The sequence below is a fragment of the Bubalus bubalis genome, chromosome 18, assembly GCF_019923935.1.
Source record: "Bubalus bubalis isolate 160015118507 breed Murrah chromosome 18, NDDB_SH_1, whole genome shotgun sequence".
Taxonomy (NCBI): domain Eukaryota; kingdom Metazoa; phylum Chordata; class Mammalia; order Artiodactyla; family Bovidae; genus Bubalus; species Bubalus bubalis.
In genome coordinates, this window is record NC_059174.1 from 21,475,540 (window position 1) to 21,493,801 (window position 18,262).

The 18,262-nt window shown below is 42.5% G+C and overlaps 2 protein-coding genes across 5 annotated transcripts in view; one reads left to right on the forward strand and one right to left on the reverse strand.

Annotated features, from left to right (window-relative positions):
• The window catches only part of RBL2 (RB transcriptional corepressor like 2), a 46,780-nt gene extending 38,133 nt beyond the window's left edge, over positions 1 to 8,647 (forward strand). Inside the window, exons 18-23 of one of the 2 annotated variants that reach the window (XM_006076486.4) lie at positions 1,971 to 2,042; positions 2,702 to 2,807; positions 3,657 to 3,862; positions 4,465 to 4,629; positions 7,187 to 7,358; positions 7,510 to 8,647. In XM_006076486.4, the coding sequence (XP_006076548.2) occupies positions 1,971 to 2,042; positions 2,702 to 2,807; positions 3,657 to 3,862; positions 4,465 to 4,629; positions 7,187 to 7,357 (720 nt within the window). In that variant the 3' untranslated portion in view covers position 7,358; positions 7,510 to 8,647. Of the gene's footprint in view, positions 1 to 1,970; positions 2,043 to 2,701; positions 2,808 to 3,656; positions 3,863 to 4,464; positions 4,630 to 7,186 lie in introns of both variants that reach the window. The other variant, XM_025268670.3, reaches the window with a different exon arrangement.
• Positions 8,648 to 8,702: 55 nt separating this feature from the next.
• LOC102414885 (AKT interacting protein) lies at positions 8,703 to 17,906 on the reverse strand. Of its 3 annotated transcripts, none has more exons than XM_025268674.3 (10): positions 17,762 to 17,906; positions 15,206 to 15,319; positions 13,783 to 13,988; positions 11,652 to 11,716; positions 11,467 to 11,567; positions 10,875 to 10,963; positions 10,701 to 10,799; positions 10,501 to 10,608; positions 9,666 to 9,726; positions 8,703 to 9,499 (listed from the first exon to the last, which is right to left on the reverse strand). In XM_025268674.3, the coding sequence occupies exons 2-10, from the start codon at positions 15,245 to 15,247 to the stop codon at positions 9,392 to 9,394; spliced, it is 879 nt and encodes a 292-aa protein (XP_025124459.1). In that variant the 5' UTR covers positions 15,248 to 15,319; positions 17,762 to 17,906; the 3' UTR covers positions 8,703 to 9,391. The 3 variants fall into 3 exon arrangements, with proteins under 3 accessions (XP_025124459.1, XP_025124457.1, XP_006076545.1); XM_025268672.3 differs by having other exon boundaries at positions 8,703 to 9,502; positions 17,762 to 17,905; XM_006076483.4 differs by lacking the exon at positions 17,762 to 17,906 and adding an exon at positions 17,315 to 17,617 and having other exon boundaries at positions 8,703 to 9,502.
• Between the last annotated feature and the right edge of the window lie 356 nt (positions 17,907 to 18,262).

An 18,262-nucleotide genomic window follows, 5' to 3' on the forward strand; every position in this document is an offset into this window, starting at 1 on the left:
GGAATGTGAAGTCAAGTGGGCCTTAGGAAGCATCACTACAAACAAAGCTAGTGGAGGTGATGGAATTCCAGTTGAACTATTCCAAATCCTAAAGATGATGTTGTGAAAGTGCTGCACTCAGTATGCCAACAAATTTGGGAAACTCAGCAGTGGCCACAGGACTGGAAAAGGTCAGTTTTCATCCCAATCCCAAAGAAAGGCAAGGCCAAAGAATGCTCAAACTACCGCACAATTGCACTCATCTCATACGCTAGTAATGCTCAAAAGTCTCCAAGCCAGGCTTCAGCAGTACATGAACCGTGAACTTCCAGATGTTCAAGCTGGTTTTAGAAAAGGCTGAGGAACCAGACATCAAATTGCCAACGTCTGTTGGATCATCGAAAAAGGAAGAGAGTTCCAGAAAAACATCTATTTCTGCTTTATTGACTATGCCAAAGCCTTTGACTGTGTGGATCACAATACACTGTGGAAAATTCTTCAAGAGATGGGAAGAATACCAGACCACCTGATGTGCCTCCTGAGAAATCTGTACACAGGTCAGGAAGAAACAGAACTGGACATGGAACAACAGACTGGTTCCAAATAGGAAAAGGAGTACATCAAGGCTGTATATTGTCACCCTGCTTATTTAACTTATATGCAGAGTACATCATGAGAAACGGTGGGCTGGATGAAGCACAAGCTGGAATCAAGATTTCCGGGAGAAGTATCAATAACCTGATATGCAGATGACACCATCCTTCTGGCAGAAAGTGAAGAAGAACTAAAGAGCCTCTTGATGAAAGTGAAAGAGTGAAAAAGTTGGCTTAAAACTCAACATTCAGAAAACTAAGATCATGGCATCTGGTCCCAGCACTTCATGGCAAATAGATGGGGAAACAGTGGAAACAGTGGCAGACTGTTTTTTTGGGCTCCCAATCACGGCAGATGGTGACTGCAGCCATGAAATTAAAAGGCGCTTACTCCTTGGAAGTAAAGTTATGACCAACCTAGACAGCATATTAAAATGCAGAGACATTACTTTGCCAACAAAGGTCTGTCTGGTCAAGGCTATGGTTTTTCCAGTAGTCATGCATGGAGAGTTGGACTGTAAAGAAAGCTGAGCACCAAAGAATTGATGCTTTTGAACTGTGGTGTTGGAGGAGACTCTTGAGAGTCCCTTGGACTACAAGATCCAACCAGTCCATCCTAAAGGAGATCAGTCCTGAATATTGAATGGAAGGACTGATGCTGAAGCTGATACTCCCAAAACTTTGGCCACCTGATGTGAAGAAGTGACTCATTTGAAAAGACCCTGATGCTGGAAAAGATTGAAGGTGGGAGAAGGGGATGACAGAGGATGAGATGGTTGGATGGCATCACTGACTCAATGGACATGAGTTTGAGTAAACTCCGGAAACTGGTGATGGACAGGGAGGCCTGGTGAGCTGCAGTCCATGAGGTCGCAAAGAGTCAGACATGACTGAGCAAGTGAACTGAGACTTAATGTTTTTTAGATAAATTCGGAAGGTTTCAGCCTCGGAACATTTCTCCCTGCTGCACCACTCTGGCACCGCCGTTATGTCACCTTGACGTGCTTAATGGTATGCCCTGTTTCTCTGAAGCACTTTTAATTTCTCTTCATTCTGTCCTCTGTTCTGTGAACAGTTCCATCTCAGGTTTGTTAAACTTTTCCTTTGCCAGTTTAAATCTAGTTTTTCATTCCTCTAATGAATTTTCTGTCACTATGGTTTATTCTAGGTCTTGATTCAGATACCATGTATTCCCTCTGTTGTTACTGAATTAGTAGATTTACTTGAATATATATTTCTTCATTTGTTGTATGCTTTTTAGAGACATTTCCAGAGACTTTAAATGGTTGTTTTTTAATACGATTTTCACCAGTGTCACTGGGGAGCAGGTTCATGGATCATCTCATACTATATGTTAGAAGTCAAATTCACTCTCAGTGTACCCTTATTCTTTGCCAGGTCACAAAAGAAGACAAGTCCTTCCAGAATATTATGCGTTGCTATAGGACTCAGCCACAGGCCCGGAGCCAGGTAACTACGTTTTCTCTCAGGGCTGAAAATAAAGATGAAAGTCTTTTTGATGCATATAAAAAAATTAACTACAGGTGATTCTGTAGCCTCCTCTCCAGGATAAAAAATAGGACTCTATTTTAATCTTATTTAATTATTGACAGCCACACATCGTGATTAGTTTCAGTTTAGTTTAAGTTCTCTTTTCTCCCAAAGTTTTGATGTAAAATATTTGATTCCTTTTTAATTCAGATAATTACAAGATAGGTGTAAATTAGGAAGCTGCTGTTTGGATTCTATGTCACCTTGAATTCAGTCTGGTTTAGGACACACAGTGCTGACATTTAACCAAAATAGCAGTAAGTGAAAGTGTAAAACCCATTTTACCTTAATGCTATATACTTGTCTCGAAGAGACAGGTAGGTAAGATCTTTGTATCTGACTTAGGATGACTTGATTTCACAATTAGATATTATTGCTGCTCTGTAGTACTGTAGGCAGCACTTGGAAGTTGAAGCCTGACAGGCCCTGATACATAACCTTGGCTGCATTTACAAACCTCCCCTGAGTAGGACAGCTACTGTAGGGAACTGAGAGAATGAAATAACATGTTAAAGTTGTATACTCTAGGATGTGCTCAATAGATATTGTTCTGTTGCCTTCTCATGCTCTGTTTAAAGGTGTATAGAAGTGTTTTGATAAAAGGGAAAAGGAGAAGAAGAAATTCTGGCAGCAGTGACAGCAGAAGTCATCAGAATTCTCCGACAGAACTAAACAAAGACAGAAGTAAGTGGGATCTTTATGAATGTATACAACTAAATTAGGAGCTCCTCTTATTTTTTAGGTCTAGGACTAAATAATTACTAAAATTACTGTTGTAGAAACTGTGAGAACAGTTTATTCCAACAAAAGATTTGTTGGAACAATAAACTAAATTCTAAATTTAGTAGCAAAGTTGTCCTTTATTTCATGGTTTTGAGACACATTGTGCATAAACATTTTTCTTTAGGGGTACTAGAAAAGGTTAGAGAAGACAGGCATTTGTTGACCTGAGTTCCAAAAAAATGTGGCATGTCAACAGAAACCATGCTATGGAAATACCATCCTTAATTGCTGGTTTATACCACTTAATGCAGGGCTCAGTCCTAGAAAACTGGTGTCAATTAATGAATACTTGCTACAATTAATGAATACTTGGTGTCAATTAATCAAGCCCTTGCTACATTAATAGCATGATAGTAGTTAGTGGGGCTTCCCAGGTATCTCAGTGGTAAAGAATCCACCTGCCAATGCAGGAAAGCAGGAGATATGGGTTCGACCCTTGGGGTGGGAAGATCCCCTGGAACATGGCAACCCACTCAAGTGTTCTTGCTGGGATAATCCCATGAACAGAGGAGCCTGGTGGGCTACATCCCATGGATTCGCAGAGAGTCAGACACGACTGGACATGCACACACACACAGTTAGTACTAAATACCTTGTCTGTGCTTTGCTGCTCGGGGTAGAGGGCCCATTTGCTGCCATTTAACAAGGAGAGTGGGTAGCTGTTCACCCTCCTCTTCCTGAATTTTCTTTTTAAAAGCAACCTGCACCAGCAGTCTCCCTGTTTAACACCTTCTGTTCTACCCGGTACAGCCAGCAGAGACTCCAGTCCTGTCATGAGGTCCAGCAGCACCTTGCCAGTCCCACAGCCGAGCAGCGCCCCTCCTACCCCGACTCGCCTCACGGGGGCCAACAGTGACGTGGAGGAGGAAGAGAGGGGAGACCTCATCCAGTTCTACAACAACATCTATATCAAACAGATTAAAACGTTTGCCATGAAGTACTCACAGGCAAATGCGGTAAGTTTGAGGAGGATTATTTCATACTTTTTTTTCACTTGTGAGGAATGAGAAATCACGTGTTTTTGAGCTACTTCTGTGTAAATTAGTTTGACAAATAATTATTTTGTTAAGTAAAATAAAACTGAGAAAGTCTTTAACAGAAATAATTTGCTTAATGAACATAACTTCTACTGTTATGAAGGGTTAAACATGAATAAGATTGCATTTGGACTCCCTGCAAAGTATAGTCATATGAGACGGACTGCATAAGTTCAAATTACCCAAAATGTGCCAGCTCTGCTGACCTCGCAAATTATTTAACTTTCTCTGTGCCTATTATTTCCTTGTATATAAAATGGGAATAGAAATAGTCCTTTGCTTATAGGGTTGTTGTGAGGATTAAATGACATAATATATTAAAAATGTTTAAAACAGTGGCACAAAGAAAGCACTTAACCGATTCCTATTGTACGGTTTTCTTTAGGTTTAATTTTTGCCACAAATACATCACTATCTACCATTCATAAAGCATTTAGTTTATTATACCTCTTCACTGATTCAGCAAGAATAATTGGTTAGGAATTTTGTTAACCGTAGATTTTTTTTTTTTTTTTAAACAGATGGATGCCCCTCCACTCTCTCCCTATCCATTTGTAAGAACAGGCTCTCCTCGCCGAATACAGTTGTCTCAGAACCATCCTGTCTACATTTCCCCGCATAAAAATGAAGCGATGCTTTCTCCTCGAGAAAAGATTTTCTACTACTTCAGCAACAGTCCTTCAAAGGTGAGCCTAATGTAAAACTTGGCCTTTACCAGCCCCACACTTGGGATTCTAAGGGTTGTTGGGAAACCTTCAGCACGCACACGAGTGATGGGATCCGCGAAGGAAGAGCGACCAGTAGTCCCACAGCAGCAGGAAACAAGGGTTTAGGGGAAAACTTTCAAGTTGGAAACAGGGTAAGGGGTTTAAATTTCCATTCCTCTCTTTTCCTATTTGTGCATCCGAACATTCTGCTATAAATCTGGAATTTTATTTTTTTGTCCCATTTGTAAAACTTTAAAATTCCAAATTTCTGTTAGGGAAAGAAAATCCAGATCCCTTGACGGATTACTCGGTGCCTGTCTCTGGGACAGGAACTGTCTCTGTCCTTTGAATTCTTAGTCTAAGAGGAGAAACGGGCATTTTATAACAATATGCACATTAGCACCGATTTAAGTGGTAGCATCTGCCTCAGTCTGCAGTGGGTAGGGAAGCTTGAGTCAAGCCTTAACGGATGAAAAATTAGGAGGTTGCTGAGGTGTAGAAGGAAGGGCATCCAGGAAAAAGTGGACAAGAAAGGGAAACAAGTCCTTGAGGCAGTAAGGCTAGAGCTCTGGGAATCATATGTTACTTACTGTCAAGGAGGCAGCTAGATCTTAAAGGTCCTTAAGTGATAATTATATTTATAAAGATTGTTCAGAAAACACACATAGATAACAAATGGCCCAGGAAAAACACATGCAGATTCCTAAAAACACAATGTCAATACCATGGAGAGATGGATGACAGATAGATGATGGGGAGAGTACTGCTGTTTCCCTATTAGTAGATTTTCATCCCATACCAAATTAAGTTCCAAATGAATTAAAAAGTTAAACAGAAAAATAAATTGGAGTAGGACTATTCAATTCAAAAGAAGGCCAAAAAAGGAGGAAGACAGCAAACAAAGAGCAAGTAAATATAAATGGTCTAAATACGCCAGTTAAAACTCAGGAATTGTTAACAGTGGATTAAACTATGATACAGATTACCATAGAATACTATGTAGCAGTTAGATATGTGATCCATATATACTGATATGAGAAGGTGTAAGACATAATGTGGACTGAACAGTATACCATTTTAATTTTTTTGAAACCCCACTTAATGAACATTATTAAATTTCTAATGCGTGCCTTCCTAGAAAAAAGAGCAGAAAGCTACACAGTAGCCTGATCTGTTTGGTGAATGAATGGTAACAGTAAGTGTCCTTAGGGACTGGGTGAGGACAAGAAGGTAAATTCTGTATGAATCTGGGGGGAATAAGTATTCAAACTGTCATGTACATATTATATAAATTATGGTGTATAAAGCACTGTATTGTATATAAATTATATGTATTAATGTGTTATTAATCTATATTAATGTTACATATATAGTAAGGCACACAATTACACTTGCACGATACAAAATATGTTGTATATACATGTATACAAATACCACTTATACAATTAGTGTATAGTTAACAATTTAAGAACATTCAAGTAAGTGGGAGACTAAAGATAGAAAGTGCAAAGCAGACTTTTAGGGAGTAGAAGAGAAAGAGGAAAACTTGCTTAAAATGGTTAAAATTTGGGAAAGATGCATATACTGATTATAGAAAACCGTGGTGGGTTTAAGCCTCAGAAAAGCCTATTATTTAAGAATAAAAACTAAATATCTAGGATCTGCTTTGAAACATCTGAGAGGTGAGAAGTGAATGAAGGCACAGATCAAGTAAGACTGGCCAGCATCGCTGAAGTGGGTGATGGCCATGTGAAGGTTCACTATACACGCTTTTCCGTTCGCATGTTTGAAACATCCTACAACAAATGCATGTAAATCTGCTCAGTATGCTTTCTACTAGGAAGCATGGACAATGAAATCAGTGGCACATGATAAAAAAAATCATCCGAAAATAAGGTACAGCTGACTTCTGGGACTCTGGGGAAACTTGGTGCTGAAGGCACCTGTACACAGATCCAGTCTTTCTAGCCCCCTGGCAGTATTCTTCTCACTCCAGGTTCCTCACGTGAACCAGAGAATGCAGAAAGTAATTTGCCTTTCCTCAGTTCTCCCGAGGAAGATGTATAATGCATTTCAGAATTTAGACTTCTCCTATGAAACTCCATGGCTGCTAAAAAAAATGAGTAACACTAGACTGGGGGAAAAGGGGACATAATACTCTATGGTCATGTTACTTTTTTAAAAAAGGAAAATGGAAATGTATGAAATTGATTAAATATGGCATAGCAATGTGATGCTATGTAACTTTTGTAAAAAAGAATCAGATTTGTGAACGTTTATATTGTTAAAGTGTATATCAAAATCACCTCTGGAGCGTGTTAAAAAATGAAACACTCTGCCTCTTTCCCAGTCATCATCTCAGCTAGCTGAGAAGTGAGACCAGAAGGGTGTAAAATTTGCTAGTTCTTTCCTTTATAAAGATGTTCAAACTCCTCAAGTAAACTGCTTAACTCATTTGAGGTTCTTTGATCTAACACTGAACTGTGTGTATTAGAATTTTAACCCTTTTTGTATCTATCTATACCTCTGCCACCAGAGACTGAGAGAAATTAACAGTATGATACGGACAGGAGAAACTCCAACCAAAAAGAGAGGGATCCTTTTGGAAGATGGAAGTGAATCACCTGCAAAAAGAATCTGCCCAGAAAATCATTCTGCCTTATTACGTCGTCTTCAAGATGTAGCTAATGACCGGGGTTCCCACTGAGGTTAGTCCGTTGTATTGAAACTGTCTCTTCACAAACTCTGTTTAGCAGCCGCATTTAATGTATGCTAGATGATGGGGCTCTTTTCCTGGATCCTTCCAGTATCCTTAGGATATTTTTACTTACCCCAACTGCCTTTTTTCCTACCTTGCAGTGCTTGCCATCAAGGCTGCCTAGAATCCAACACAGTTGGATTTTTTAACTCTTTGGCAAAGCTATTCCAAGTATTACAAGTACTGCAGAGAACGAAGCATACTCATGTGTGTAGAAGAGGCCTCTGTAAACGTGTCCCAGCAGAGGAACCATATTTCAGTTCATTCCTGTTTTGTGGTCAGCCCTGGCCCTCATGAAGAGTGAAACTTGGCATTTCGTCCTGAAACACTTGGTAGGAGTGTGAGATTGCATTCCTAAAAGGTAACAAATTGGGAAAGCACCCAGATTTGGAGGTCCTAGGTAACCAGTCCAAGTCTCCCATTTCCTTTGTGTAATTCTTCCCTACCCCAGTAGGTGTGGTGCAGTGTGACAAGTCTTTGATTAGCGTGCAATGTGTGAGTGAACTTGTATAAGAAGTGGCACTTTAGGGCTGTAAAAAGCATGATTTTGTAACCCAGATTTTGCTGTATATTTGCGATGGCACTTTCTACAATGTGAACTTTATTGAGTACAAAACCTCTAGGCTTAATATTTTCTTTGATGCTTTTGTACTTTTTTAAAATTGTTAAAGCCCCAGTAGCTACCTTTTGGGCAAGTGTTTTAAATTCTCCATTTTTGTTGATAGGGATCACCTGGCTAAGTAAAGATTTTAAATCAAGTTGAATTAAGGGGATTATTATGAAAAATTATGACCTCTTCCTTTAGGAGGTAGTTATCCACAAAGACGTGTGTCTTTATTAAGGTGGTATTTTTAAATATCTTTGGGTGTGTTCCTGGAAGTTTAAAAAAATAGATTGGAGAATTTTAGGTTTTTATTAGTACACAGTACCATTTATACAATTAGAAAATGTTAATTTAACAGCTACTGAATTATCTATATATACCTTTATTAATCACTATTGTTCCAGCAGTTTTAAAGTTGAATGAATAATCTTATTAGGGAGAAAGTTCAATTGTAAATTGAATCAGTATAAACAAAGTTACTAGGTAACTTCATATTGCTCTGAAAGAAATATGGAACTTACACTGTTCACTTAGAATAGTGTTTTGCAAAAATATTTATAAAACCTCTCAAGATACTGCTACTGTAATTTTATATGAAAATAAGTGTATTTTTCAATAAAGCATTTATAAATTAATCTTTGTTTAGTTATACTGAGAAAAGGGTAGTTTCCTGCATAAATGACAAAGAACAATCATTCACCGATTTATTGTCTCTACAAAACACACTAGCCATTCATCATTTAAATCTCTGACTTCATTAGAAACCGTTTTAACACTTTTTCTCCCTCCTGCCATAAAAATACAGTAATTTGCTTCAAAACAAAACAAAACACCTATGAACAAGTGTTCTGGTTTCCTCTCCCTCACCTAGTATGTCCCTCAGTGACAGCAGTTTGTACATCAGTAACACAGTAAGCTGAAGACTGAGGTTCATTCATTCCACTGCTCCTCCACTTGAAAGTGCTAATAAGCTATGGAAACTGCTCTCTCTCTCCTTTCATCTCTGCACCCTAACATATGTACAACCGAAACCACCAATTAAGAAATCACTATAGTGTTGAACTTTGCTTAACTTCATTAGTTTAAATGAATGCAACTTACCTTTAGCATTATATTCAAAAAAATACGTAAGCTTCAAGGTCCCCAATAATTTGGAGTACTGAACTAGATAACCACCTTAAAGACACTTCTGACAGAAGTAATGCATTACGTAAAGAGAGGTTTCCACAACTTGCTGTTAGAACCTAAGCATACATGGACAACACTGACGTCAGCCACTGTTCACAACGTTTTACTCTGCAGGCAGTCCTTTGCCATTGGTCAGCTTTAGGAGCCAAAGTCCAGCAGGAAAGTGCGTGGTGCACCGGATTCACCAGCTCTTAAGTCGCTACTGTTTTCTCTTCTTTACTGAAAGGTTGTACTGAGCCAGGCTTTACCCATGACAGGCCAGCAACATGAACACTTTTATTGTGCTGTTCTTCAGGCTTCTTCTAGGCACAATGAAAAACAGACATTACAGACCGATAAGGAAATTTCAGCACTGTACCAATCCATCTCCCCAAAAGCCACTGTATACACTCAGTGGTCACCAGTGAAGATACTTTAGAAAGGAAACAGCAAGTTAACCTATTTCTAAAATGGCCATCTACTTACTTTCTGAGTCAGCATCTTCTCTCTGGCTTCATCATGGACAGAAGGATTCCATGGAGAAAAGCTTAAGGAAGAGAGAAACACTAAAGAATGGCTCACGAAATTTAATGTCCATTTTTAAGCCCGTTCCCCAAACAGAACTTAACAAGGAACAGTCTTAATCAGTGGTCAGTTTGTAAGTTTCAGACATTACCTAAATGATTTTCTCACATAATTATCCCTTAGAGAGCACTTTTCCTGGGTTAGCTCACATAAGCCTTGCAACCACCCCTGATGTCCTGTTACAGATGAAGAAAGCAGGCACGGTAAAATTAAGTAACTGCTCAGGGTCACCAAAGCCAATTAAGTGCAAATGTCACCCACTCTAACTGCAGAGCCCAAGCTCTTGAACACTACACTACGCTCCTCTCTCCCAGCAACACCCATGCTGCCCAAGAGCTAAGTCACTTCAGCTCTCAACACTCTTGAAGACACTTCCCCAACACACACTAACAGTGCTCAGGGAACCCATGATTTGGACTGTTCACTCACACTGATCAGTTTCCCTCCTTTCACCAAATCTGTAGGTTGATGGGGTAATGACCATTTAAGAGGGGTTCCAATTGGAAGGAAAAGTCCTGACACCTGAGCAAGCACATTACCAGGATCTTTGAGAAACCAAAGTCACTCAATAGCTTGCTCCTGGCACAGTGCCACCCATGTAAAGCAGAAATCAAGTTAGAAATGTTGCAGGCTAGCAGATGACTCACTTTCCTTTTAAATCCCCATTCTAAGGCCACCTGGAAAACAGAAGCCCAGTACTGCCAAGTGTGGCTTATCTGGATAATGTACCACTCACCTAATTGCATAGGGGTCTTCTATTTTAGGTTGATCAAACAAGCGAGCAGTGCACACCTTAACGCTGTCGACCACTTTACTTTTAAAAAGCTGAATATCTTTCTCGTACCTGTGTCAAAAGTTTAAATCAAAAGGTTACCAACATGACCTCCTCGGCTGTCTTTTCAAATGTATCTTAAATGACAAAGCAGAGTAACATACAGTACTGCAGCCTCTGGGTTCAGGGGGCTTGCCGTATCGATCTTGTAGAAGACTCGCCTTGCGTACATCAGTACTTGCCAAATGTGGTTATGGTTCCGCCTAAAGGGAAACACAGCGGGGTGACTGAGGCTTCCCCTTGCTGGCTTACATCACCACATGCAACTATTTACTGACCTCCATTTTGCAAACGCTCTCTTCACATCCAGTTCACCTGAGGCGGGATCCACTAGCGGGTGAAAGACGGGAACATCGAACACCAGACGCTGCGGTGAGAGAGAGACACTGCCTTTAATGGAGCAGCGGCACTTGTTAAACCACACACAGACGCTGTAAAAGGAGCTTCAGGACAAGGCAGTCTTGCTGCTTAAAGTCAAAGAGCTGCCTTGAGAAGGACACTTAAGTACTTTCACGATTTTCCTGTAAAAGTGAATTTTGCAATGAAGCAAAGGGAAAGTCATTCTCCTCCAGCACAGCGTAACAGTCGCCACTCACATGGCAAGTGCTGTACCACAGCTTCCAGCCTCAAAGGCACACCCTGCACAGAGAAGCAAGCAAAGCTGACGGCAGAAGCCAGCAGGGCAAAACATGGAACAAAGCAAAAAAAAAAAAAAAAATCCCCTCAAAGGACTACACAGTCGACAGAACATTCTGGGAAACTGAAATCATAAAAGTTACTAGGTCCGGAAAAGAACCAAGACATTTTGAAAGCCCCATTAAGCCCTCCTCACTGACCTAGCAATGCAGCCAGAGTGTATCCCCAACTTACTGGACAGTCACCATCTGGGTAGTTATCAGGGATATAAACTGTAAACTTAAATACGCCATCTTGATAAAGTCCATGCCGTATGAATATTACTCCAAACCACACTGCAGGACAAAATAGAAACAGTTAAGGGCTAAGTTTGCGTCAGCGGAATCAAACATGCTATCAAAAGAGGGAATGCTTCTTACTTAATGCAGATCGATAAGATGGCTGCACATAGACACCTGGTAACTTCTGCTTCACAACCAAGGTACTAAAACAGAAGCAGCAGAACAGTGAGACTGTAGGGATGTGAATGACACACACAGACCAAACCACCCACATTCATCTTTTAAAGAAGGAACAGGTTCTCAAAGGGGACCCGATGCCCTGACCACGTAGACGGAGTCATCACAGTCTCTCACCTGGCCCTAACTGCTGTCTGTCTACTGGCTTCATAACATATGCGTGCAGAGTAGCACAGCCAAAATAAGGGCCCCAGATTTAGAAACGAAAGCCAAGCAGGGATTCACAGTCAAGTTTTCCTCCTAGAAATCAGCTTCCCCAAAACACTATCTTGGAAGCTAACCTGTACAGTTAATGCTGGACATCAAGTTTTAGGTCAGTGAGAGTTATTTGTAAGGTTATTGCTTTTGTGACCACGGACAATAGATCTTACCCACACACATTCAAAAGCTCTTTGAAGGTACAGTTTTAGGTAATTAAGATATTAAAATTCCGTAGAATTTCCTTCACTTGGGGGTCATTTTAAGTGTGAATGGGCAGCGTCTGACTGTACTCTGCTCCTGAATTCACCCCCAACTCAGGCCCTTGAACTCCGCAGGCCTTGGCGTGGAGCCGGCGGGAGCCGCAACAAGGGAGGACAGGCTGCACCGGCTCCTCCGGGACCTGGTGGTTCTGCTGTTCCCTGCTGCTGGGCCACGAGCCTCCACAAGTCATGCTGTGACCGGACCTCGAGAACTGAGGGCCTTAACGCACACTAACCTGCCAATCCTCAGTTTTACTGAGAAGAAACTTATTAGATCTCAGTTGACATTTTATTACCTATTTGCTACCACACTTATTTTTCAATCATTTTAAAGTAGTTATTCCATTTTTAAATCACTAAAACTCAGCGCATCAACAGCAGTGTGGATGGCAGATGTATCTCCTACAGAGGTTTGCCAGAAAGGCAGATTTTGTGGCCTAACACAGCAGACTTAACACCACAATAGAAGCCTGTCCAACTCACTGCCTCGCCTCAAACACAGGCGTCCATTATAAAGTTACCAGCTCATGCTCAGCCATTCACACTGGGGCCTCAGACCATTACAACATTAGTAGAGAAAGGGGGCACTGGAGGATGCTTTTAAAACAGCTTCATGGGCAAAGGCATTTTTAAATGACTGAAATTCAGAATTAATTCTCCAAATTTGCTGCCTATATCCCAAATGACCAATATAACAAATGCCATCTGCACTCACTCACTGCGTGAGCCCCTCTGATGGGCCAAGCACTGTTTCATCACTACCAGACTATGCAGAGGTGCCCATCTCCTCACAATCTGTGGATGGTACAAGCTCAGTCCAATCTGTGACTTCTGTGACTACTCAAGTTCTTACATGGAGCCCAGATCTTTTAAAACTTCCCAACTGCTTACTTCTGCCTTTGGGGGTCCTACAGAACAACTCAAATCCTCTAATTGATGGGCCTTCAAATATATGAAGACAGCTTTAATAAGTACTTTCTAAGTTTTCTCCAAGTTAGCGCTTCCTGTTGACTCCTAAGGTCAGGCTTCCTGACCTCCGCCTCCTGGGACTAGCCTCTCGGTCTGTCAGGAGGCCTCTTAAGGGTGACTGCCAGAATGGAGCACCAGCCTCGAGCTGCGTCTGACCCAAGAAAGAATAGAGCGCCGCCCTCCCACCGTCCTGCCCTCTACAACAACCTCTTCAGGGGGTGAATTCCGCACCTCATATAAAGGCAGACCAAAATTAAGTTCCCGGATGCTTAATAAATCTCAGTTTCTCCCTCCTCTTGCTTTTCAAAACAGACATGGAAATTAAAGCACATATTTGTCTTCGAATCTTACTTACCCAAGCTCTCAGTAAGAACTGTTACTTTTAGAAGCAGATATTTATATAACACCACTGAGGCCTTGGTGAAGAAAGATTACATTGCCAGCAATAGAGTCCATCCTATATACGTTAAGGCTCATACTGAAGGGGGATGGGTTTGACCGTCAAGATTAAATGGCTGCTGTTTACTGAGTCCATCAGAATAAATTTCATTCTTCACATTTAAGGGTCATTCAAAATTTAACCGGATAGTTTCAGAACTTACAACTCTGCAAGAAGGGAGTACTCCAGGTAGAAAGGTCCGTAGGAAGCATGCGTGCCATTTGTTGACTGTGTTGCTGGGGCAGGAGATGTAGGCTTAGTTATGGGCAAAGCATTTTTGGGAATAGAAGGCAGCTGTTTCTTTGGAGCAGTGCGTGGAGGACTGGTTTTCACATCCCCTGTTAATGTCTTCTCTTCACCATCAGACCGCTATTCAAGACGAAGTGGTGAGAACATTTGTTAGGATGATTCTTAAATCATAAGGCCAAGTGTGATGCCCTTCAGTCCTTGACTGAAAAGCTGGAATGACTCTTACAGGGACCTTCTAGCACTGTGATCGAGATGACCTGGAAGTCTGTTGAGTGGGCAAGCTATTACAGAGAGCAGAATCGAGCTGATGCAAGACTAATAAACTATTAGAAAAACTCATTCATCAGCTGTATCCTATAGACAACAAAGCCAATATTTACAGGATTTACATGAAACAAAGAAAGGGTTTCTCTTCAAGGCCCCAGAAAGAGGGCAAGGGGTTACTACACAATTAGACCAGATTAGAAAGATGCCCTGGCATGCAGATGTAGGAAACTGGGTGCTAAGCATCTCAAAACAAATAGTGTAATGACTGAAATCAGTCACTCCCTGATGTCAGCACTTTGGTTAGAAACAAAGGGTGAACCTCTTCTCTCGCTCGCATGGGTCTGACTTTGATCTGGTCCCTAACTGGTATGTTTTCACATTTGGACTATCATTAGCATAAACTGTCATTCTTAGTCAAAGACAAAGGTCTAAATGATTCAGAGACTAAACTACCACCCCACAGGTATTTCCTTGGCTCCAAGACCATCAAAGGCTGTATCATCACCTGTATTAAAAATGTATACAGTATCAGGTACAGAAAAAAAAAAAAAGATTACAAGGGTATTCTTAGACATGGAATTATGGGTGACATTTTCTTTTTGTTTGCATATTTTAAGCTTCCCTAAAACATATTTTATTTTACAAGATATTTTAGTTAGATAAATTAAACCAGTGCTCTCAAGTCTGACTTGACCACATTGGACTGGCCTTTCCCAAAACTTCTCTAACCATGAAATCTTGAAGTTTGTAGAAAAACTACCTACAATATGTGCCACAAATTTCATCATGTGTGAATATAACCTAAAAGTCAAAATAACAGAATTTTGATGATCAGAATGGTTTCTGAGATGTGATCTCGGTCTCAGAAGCTGACTTTAATCAATGAAATAATTATTTCTCAAAAATAAAACCTAGTGCTCGCTTCAGCAGCACATATACTAAAAAATAAAACCTAAACTAGAAAACCAAAGTTAATTCTGCTAAGACGATAGGCAACCTTAATATGGATTATTCTGGCCTCTGTTTTGACACAAATGGGTTTCCTCCCTAAGTTCATCAACTATACCTACTTTGCGTACAGAGCTTGTAGACATGCTCCAGAAAGGGTTCATAACGTGTGCTCCAAACAAAGAAATTCAGTGGTCTGTGTCATCAAATTCTTCTGGCCTCAGAATTCACTTCACCTTAAAATGAGACGGGAAAACAGAGAAACATACTAATGCCAACAGTTAAGACTTCTGAAATAGTTAAGAGCTAAATCTGAACCTCTAAACAGAAATACAATAGAATGTTATATAATATGCAGTTATAAAAACCTAGGGGAGAAAGTCTTCAGAAACAGTTTGCTTCTACACCCCCTCCCTCTTCTGACTCCAATTTCTTTCCCATCTTTAAATGCCGACAGGAATCCGTGTACTGAGTCTTTGGCCAGGATTCAGAATATTCAGTAACACAGTTCAGTTCTGGTGCCAGCAGTGCAGAAGATATGGACTAAACAGTTGCTACTAGCAGAATATCTAGGCATTTGACTGCTGGGAAAGCCAGGTTCAGAATGCACTGTACCCACAGACACAAAAGGTCTATCACAGTTCTCAGGGTTATGGGAACTGAAGATCCATGGGAGTTGATTTAAGCGTGTCTTAAACAAGTGTCTTAAATACAGAATGATTCTCTCCAGTAAAACTAGCAACCAAAAACAAAGCATGAGAGACACAGAAAACTGGATCCTGTTGGGACCATACACACACACAGAAAAACCCGATCTTTTCAACTGCTTCAAGTGTGGAAACAGCAGGATTATGCATTTAAGGAATTGCCAAGCAATAGGTACAAAAGCAACAAAAGGAGGCCAAAGAAACCTTTCACAGACACACATCTTCCACCAAGGCTTCATGAAGTGGATAAGAAACCCTGTCTTACAGGTCACAAAGTCAGTGGGTCATTTACTAACCATACAAGGGAGAAGCAGCAAGTGGAGCTGTAAGGACAGCAGCTTGTCTGCTCTGGTGACATTCCCCCCAGGCTCCATCATGTTTAAAACAGAGCTCTGCTCAATTCCTACTTGCACCAATCAAAAGGCTGAAGGTGAAAAGGGTCAGAGCTTAAACAGTATTTTACCAAATTTATAAGCAAGTCATTAGAGTAGGATGTGCCAAATGTTCCCCATTCAGCAGCAATTTGTTTCCTGCTGAGCTCAAACACAGGTGGGCCTCTGATCCTGCCAGTGCCCATTACTGCTGTTCTGCTTTCCAAAATACAGTGCCACCCAATAATTAAAAGAATGTGGGTTCTGGTTCTTCCACTTACCTAATGACTTAAACCCAGTAAGTAGCAACTTATTGCTGACAGCTCTCTGCAAACCTGGTGACTATTATACAAGCCAAAATGGCAGGGCACCAAAACCGTAGTGGGGGTAAATGTTCCTGTTTGGTGCGAATGAAAACACGGTTTTCAGATCCAGAGTAATGGGCAGCACCCGCCCGCTGGGTCAGACCTAATTTGACAGGGGAACCCTGTTCCCCTGGAACACAGTGCTCACCACCACGTAAATTGACTGGGGTGGATTACTCACCTGTAAGGTCTCTTCCAAGTCTAATACTTAGTAATTCTATGACTTTGCCTTTAAGAATCAAATATTAATTAAACTTACCCCAGGTTCCTCCTGTCTTTAAGAAGGAGGTATTGTCTACTACTGCCTTTGTTTCCAGCAACGACATAATCACCTAGAGAAACTGCAGCACGCTTTTCAGGAGTAACTACATCATTTAATAGATGTCTACTGGGCAGGTACAGCATTTTTCCAAGATGTGACATAGATGGAAGAAAACACAGGACAGGTCCTAGTCATTCCGAAACAATTTAAAAATCTCTGCTGATCTGGTCGTACAAACAACAAAAGACTGTTTCTTACTATCGTACAGCTGAGAAGTCGGAGCTTAGCCTATACGAATTATCCGCACGTGTACTGAGCCAAAACGTGAGACAGGCAGTGCTACCTCCTATGCCTAAATAGGCACATCATCCCGAACAGACTTAAATCACACGTTAAGAGGTGGCAGAGGAGGACCCAGGGAGAAGATGAAAACTGCCTCGGCTCCGGATCTCTGGGGACAGCCGGGACGAGCACTCTCGCCCGGGGCGTAAAACCATCTCCGCGCACGTAGGGAATCTGGACAAACCTGTCTCGGGATGATGTAAGGCAGGAGCCAAACCCTGTCCTCGCTGTTAGCTCGAGGCCGGCCCCGGGCTCGCGAGACCCTCGGGTGAAGGGACTGCGGTCGTCGGACGCTACCCTCAAGCTGGAAGCAGGGACGGATCCGGGCAACGGGGGAAGGCCCCGGATGGGGCGAGCCGGCCCGGTCCGCCTCCCCTCCTCAGGCCGGCCCGGCCCGGCTCCCGGTCAGCCCCCAGTGCCAGGCCCCGGGGTCGGCGGCGGCCGGCTTAGCAGGTGCCTGCAAACGCGGACAGGTGCCCGGCCCCGCCCCCGTGTCCCAGCGCGGCCGCCGTCGCTACAGTCTAGAACCCCCGGCAGAGCACACAAATGCCGGGCCTGAGGACGCTGGCGGCCCAGGTCTGAGGATTCCACGGCCCTCGCGCACCTACCACAGCCTGGCAGCGCACCTCACCTCGGTGTTTTCAATGCAGTGCTCCCAGCGGCTGAGCGCCGTCGCAGTCCCACAGCATCTCTGGCCGCAGCGCCAGCCCAGCCCCTGCCTACTCTCCGCCCCCCCCGGCCCTGTTCTCAGCCTCCGGCTCCGCCCCGCAGCCTAGCCCCAGGGCCCAGATGCTTCCGCCCAGCCTCCCGGCGCAGAGTGGTTCCTATATCTGTCGGTCAAAGACGTTCTTCCGGGGGCGTTGAGGCGGTGGCTCTAGGTCCTGCCAATCAAATCTGCTCGGCTCGGGTGGGGCCGCGCTTGACCCTCCCCTTACGTAACAGCGCCCGGAGAGAAACGTCAGTCACGGAAGTATCTGTCCCTGCGGGGGAGGCGGCGGTGGTGGGGTGTTTAGGGGGGAGGGGGCGGAAACAAGTGCCCGGACATAATTGGTCACAGCGCCTGCCAGTCACCATGGAGACCCGCCCACGGGCCTGTGCGTGGCCGCCGCTGCTAGTCGGGAAGGCTGCGACT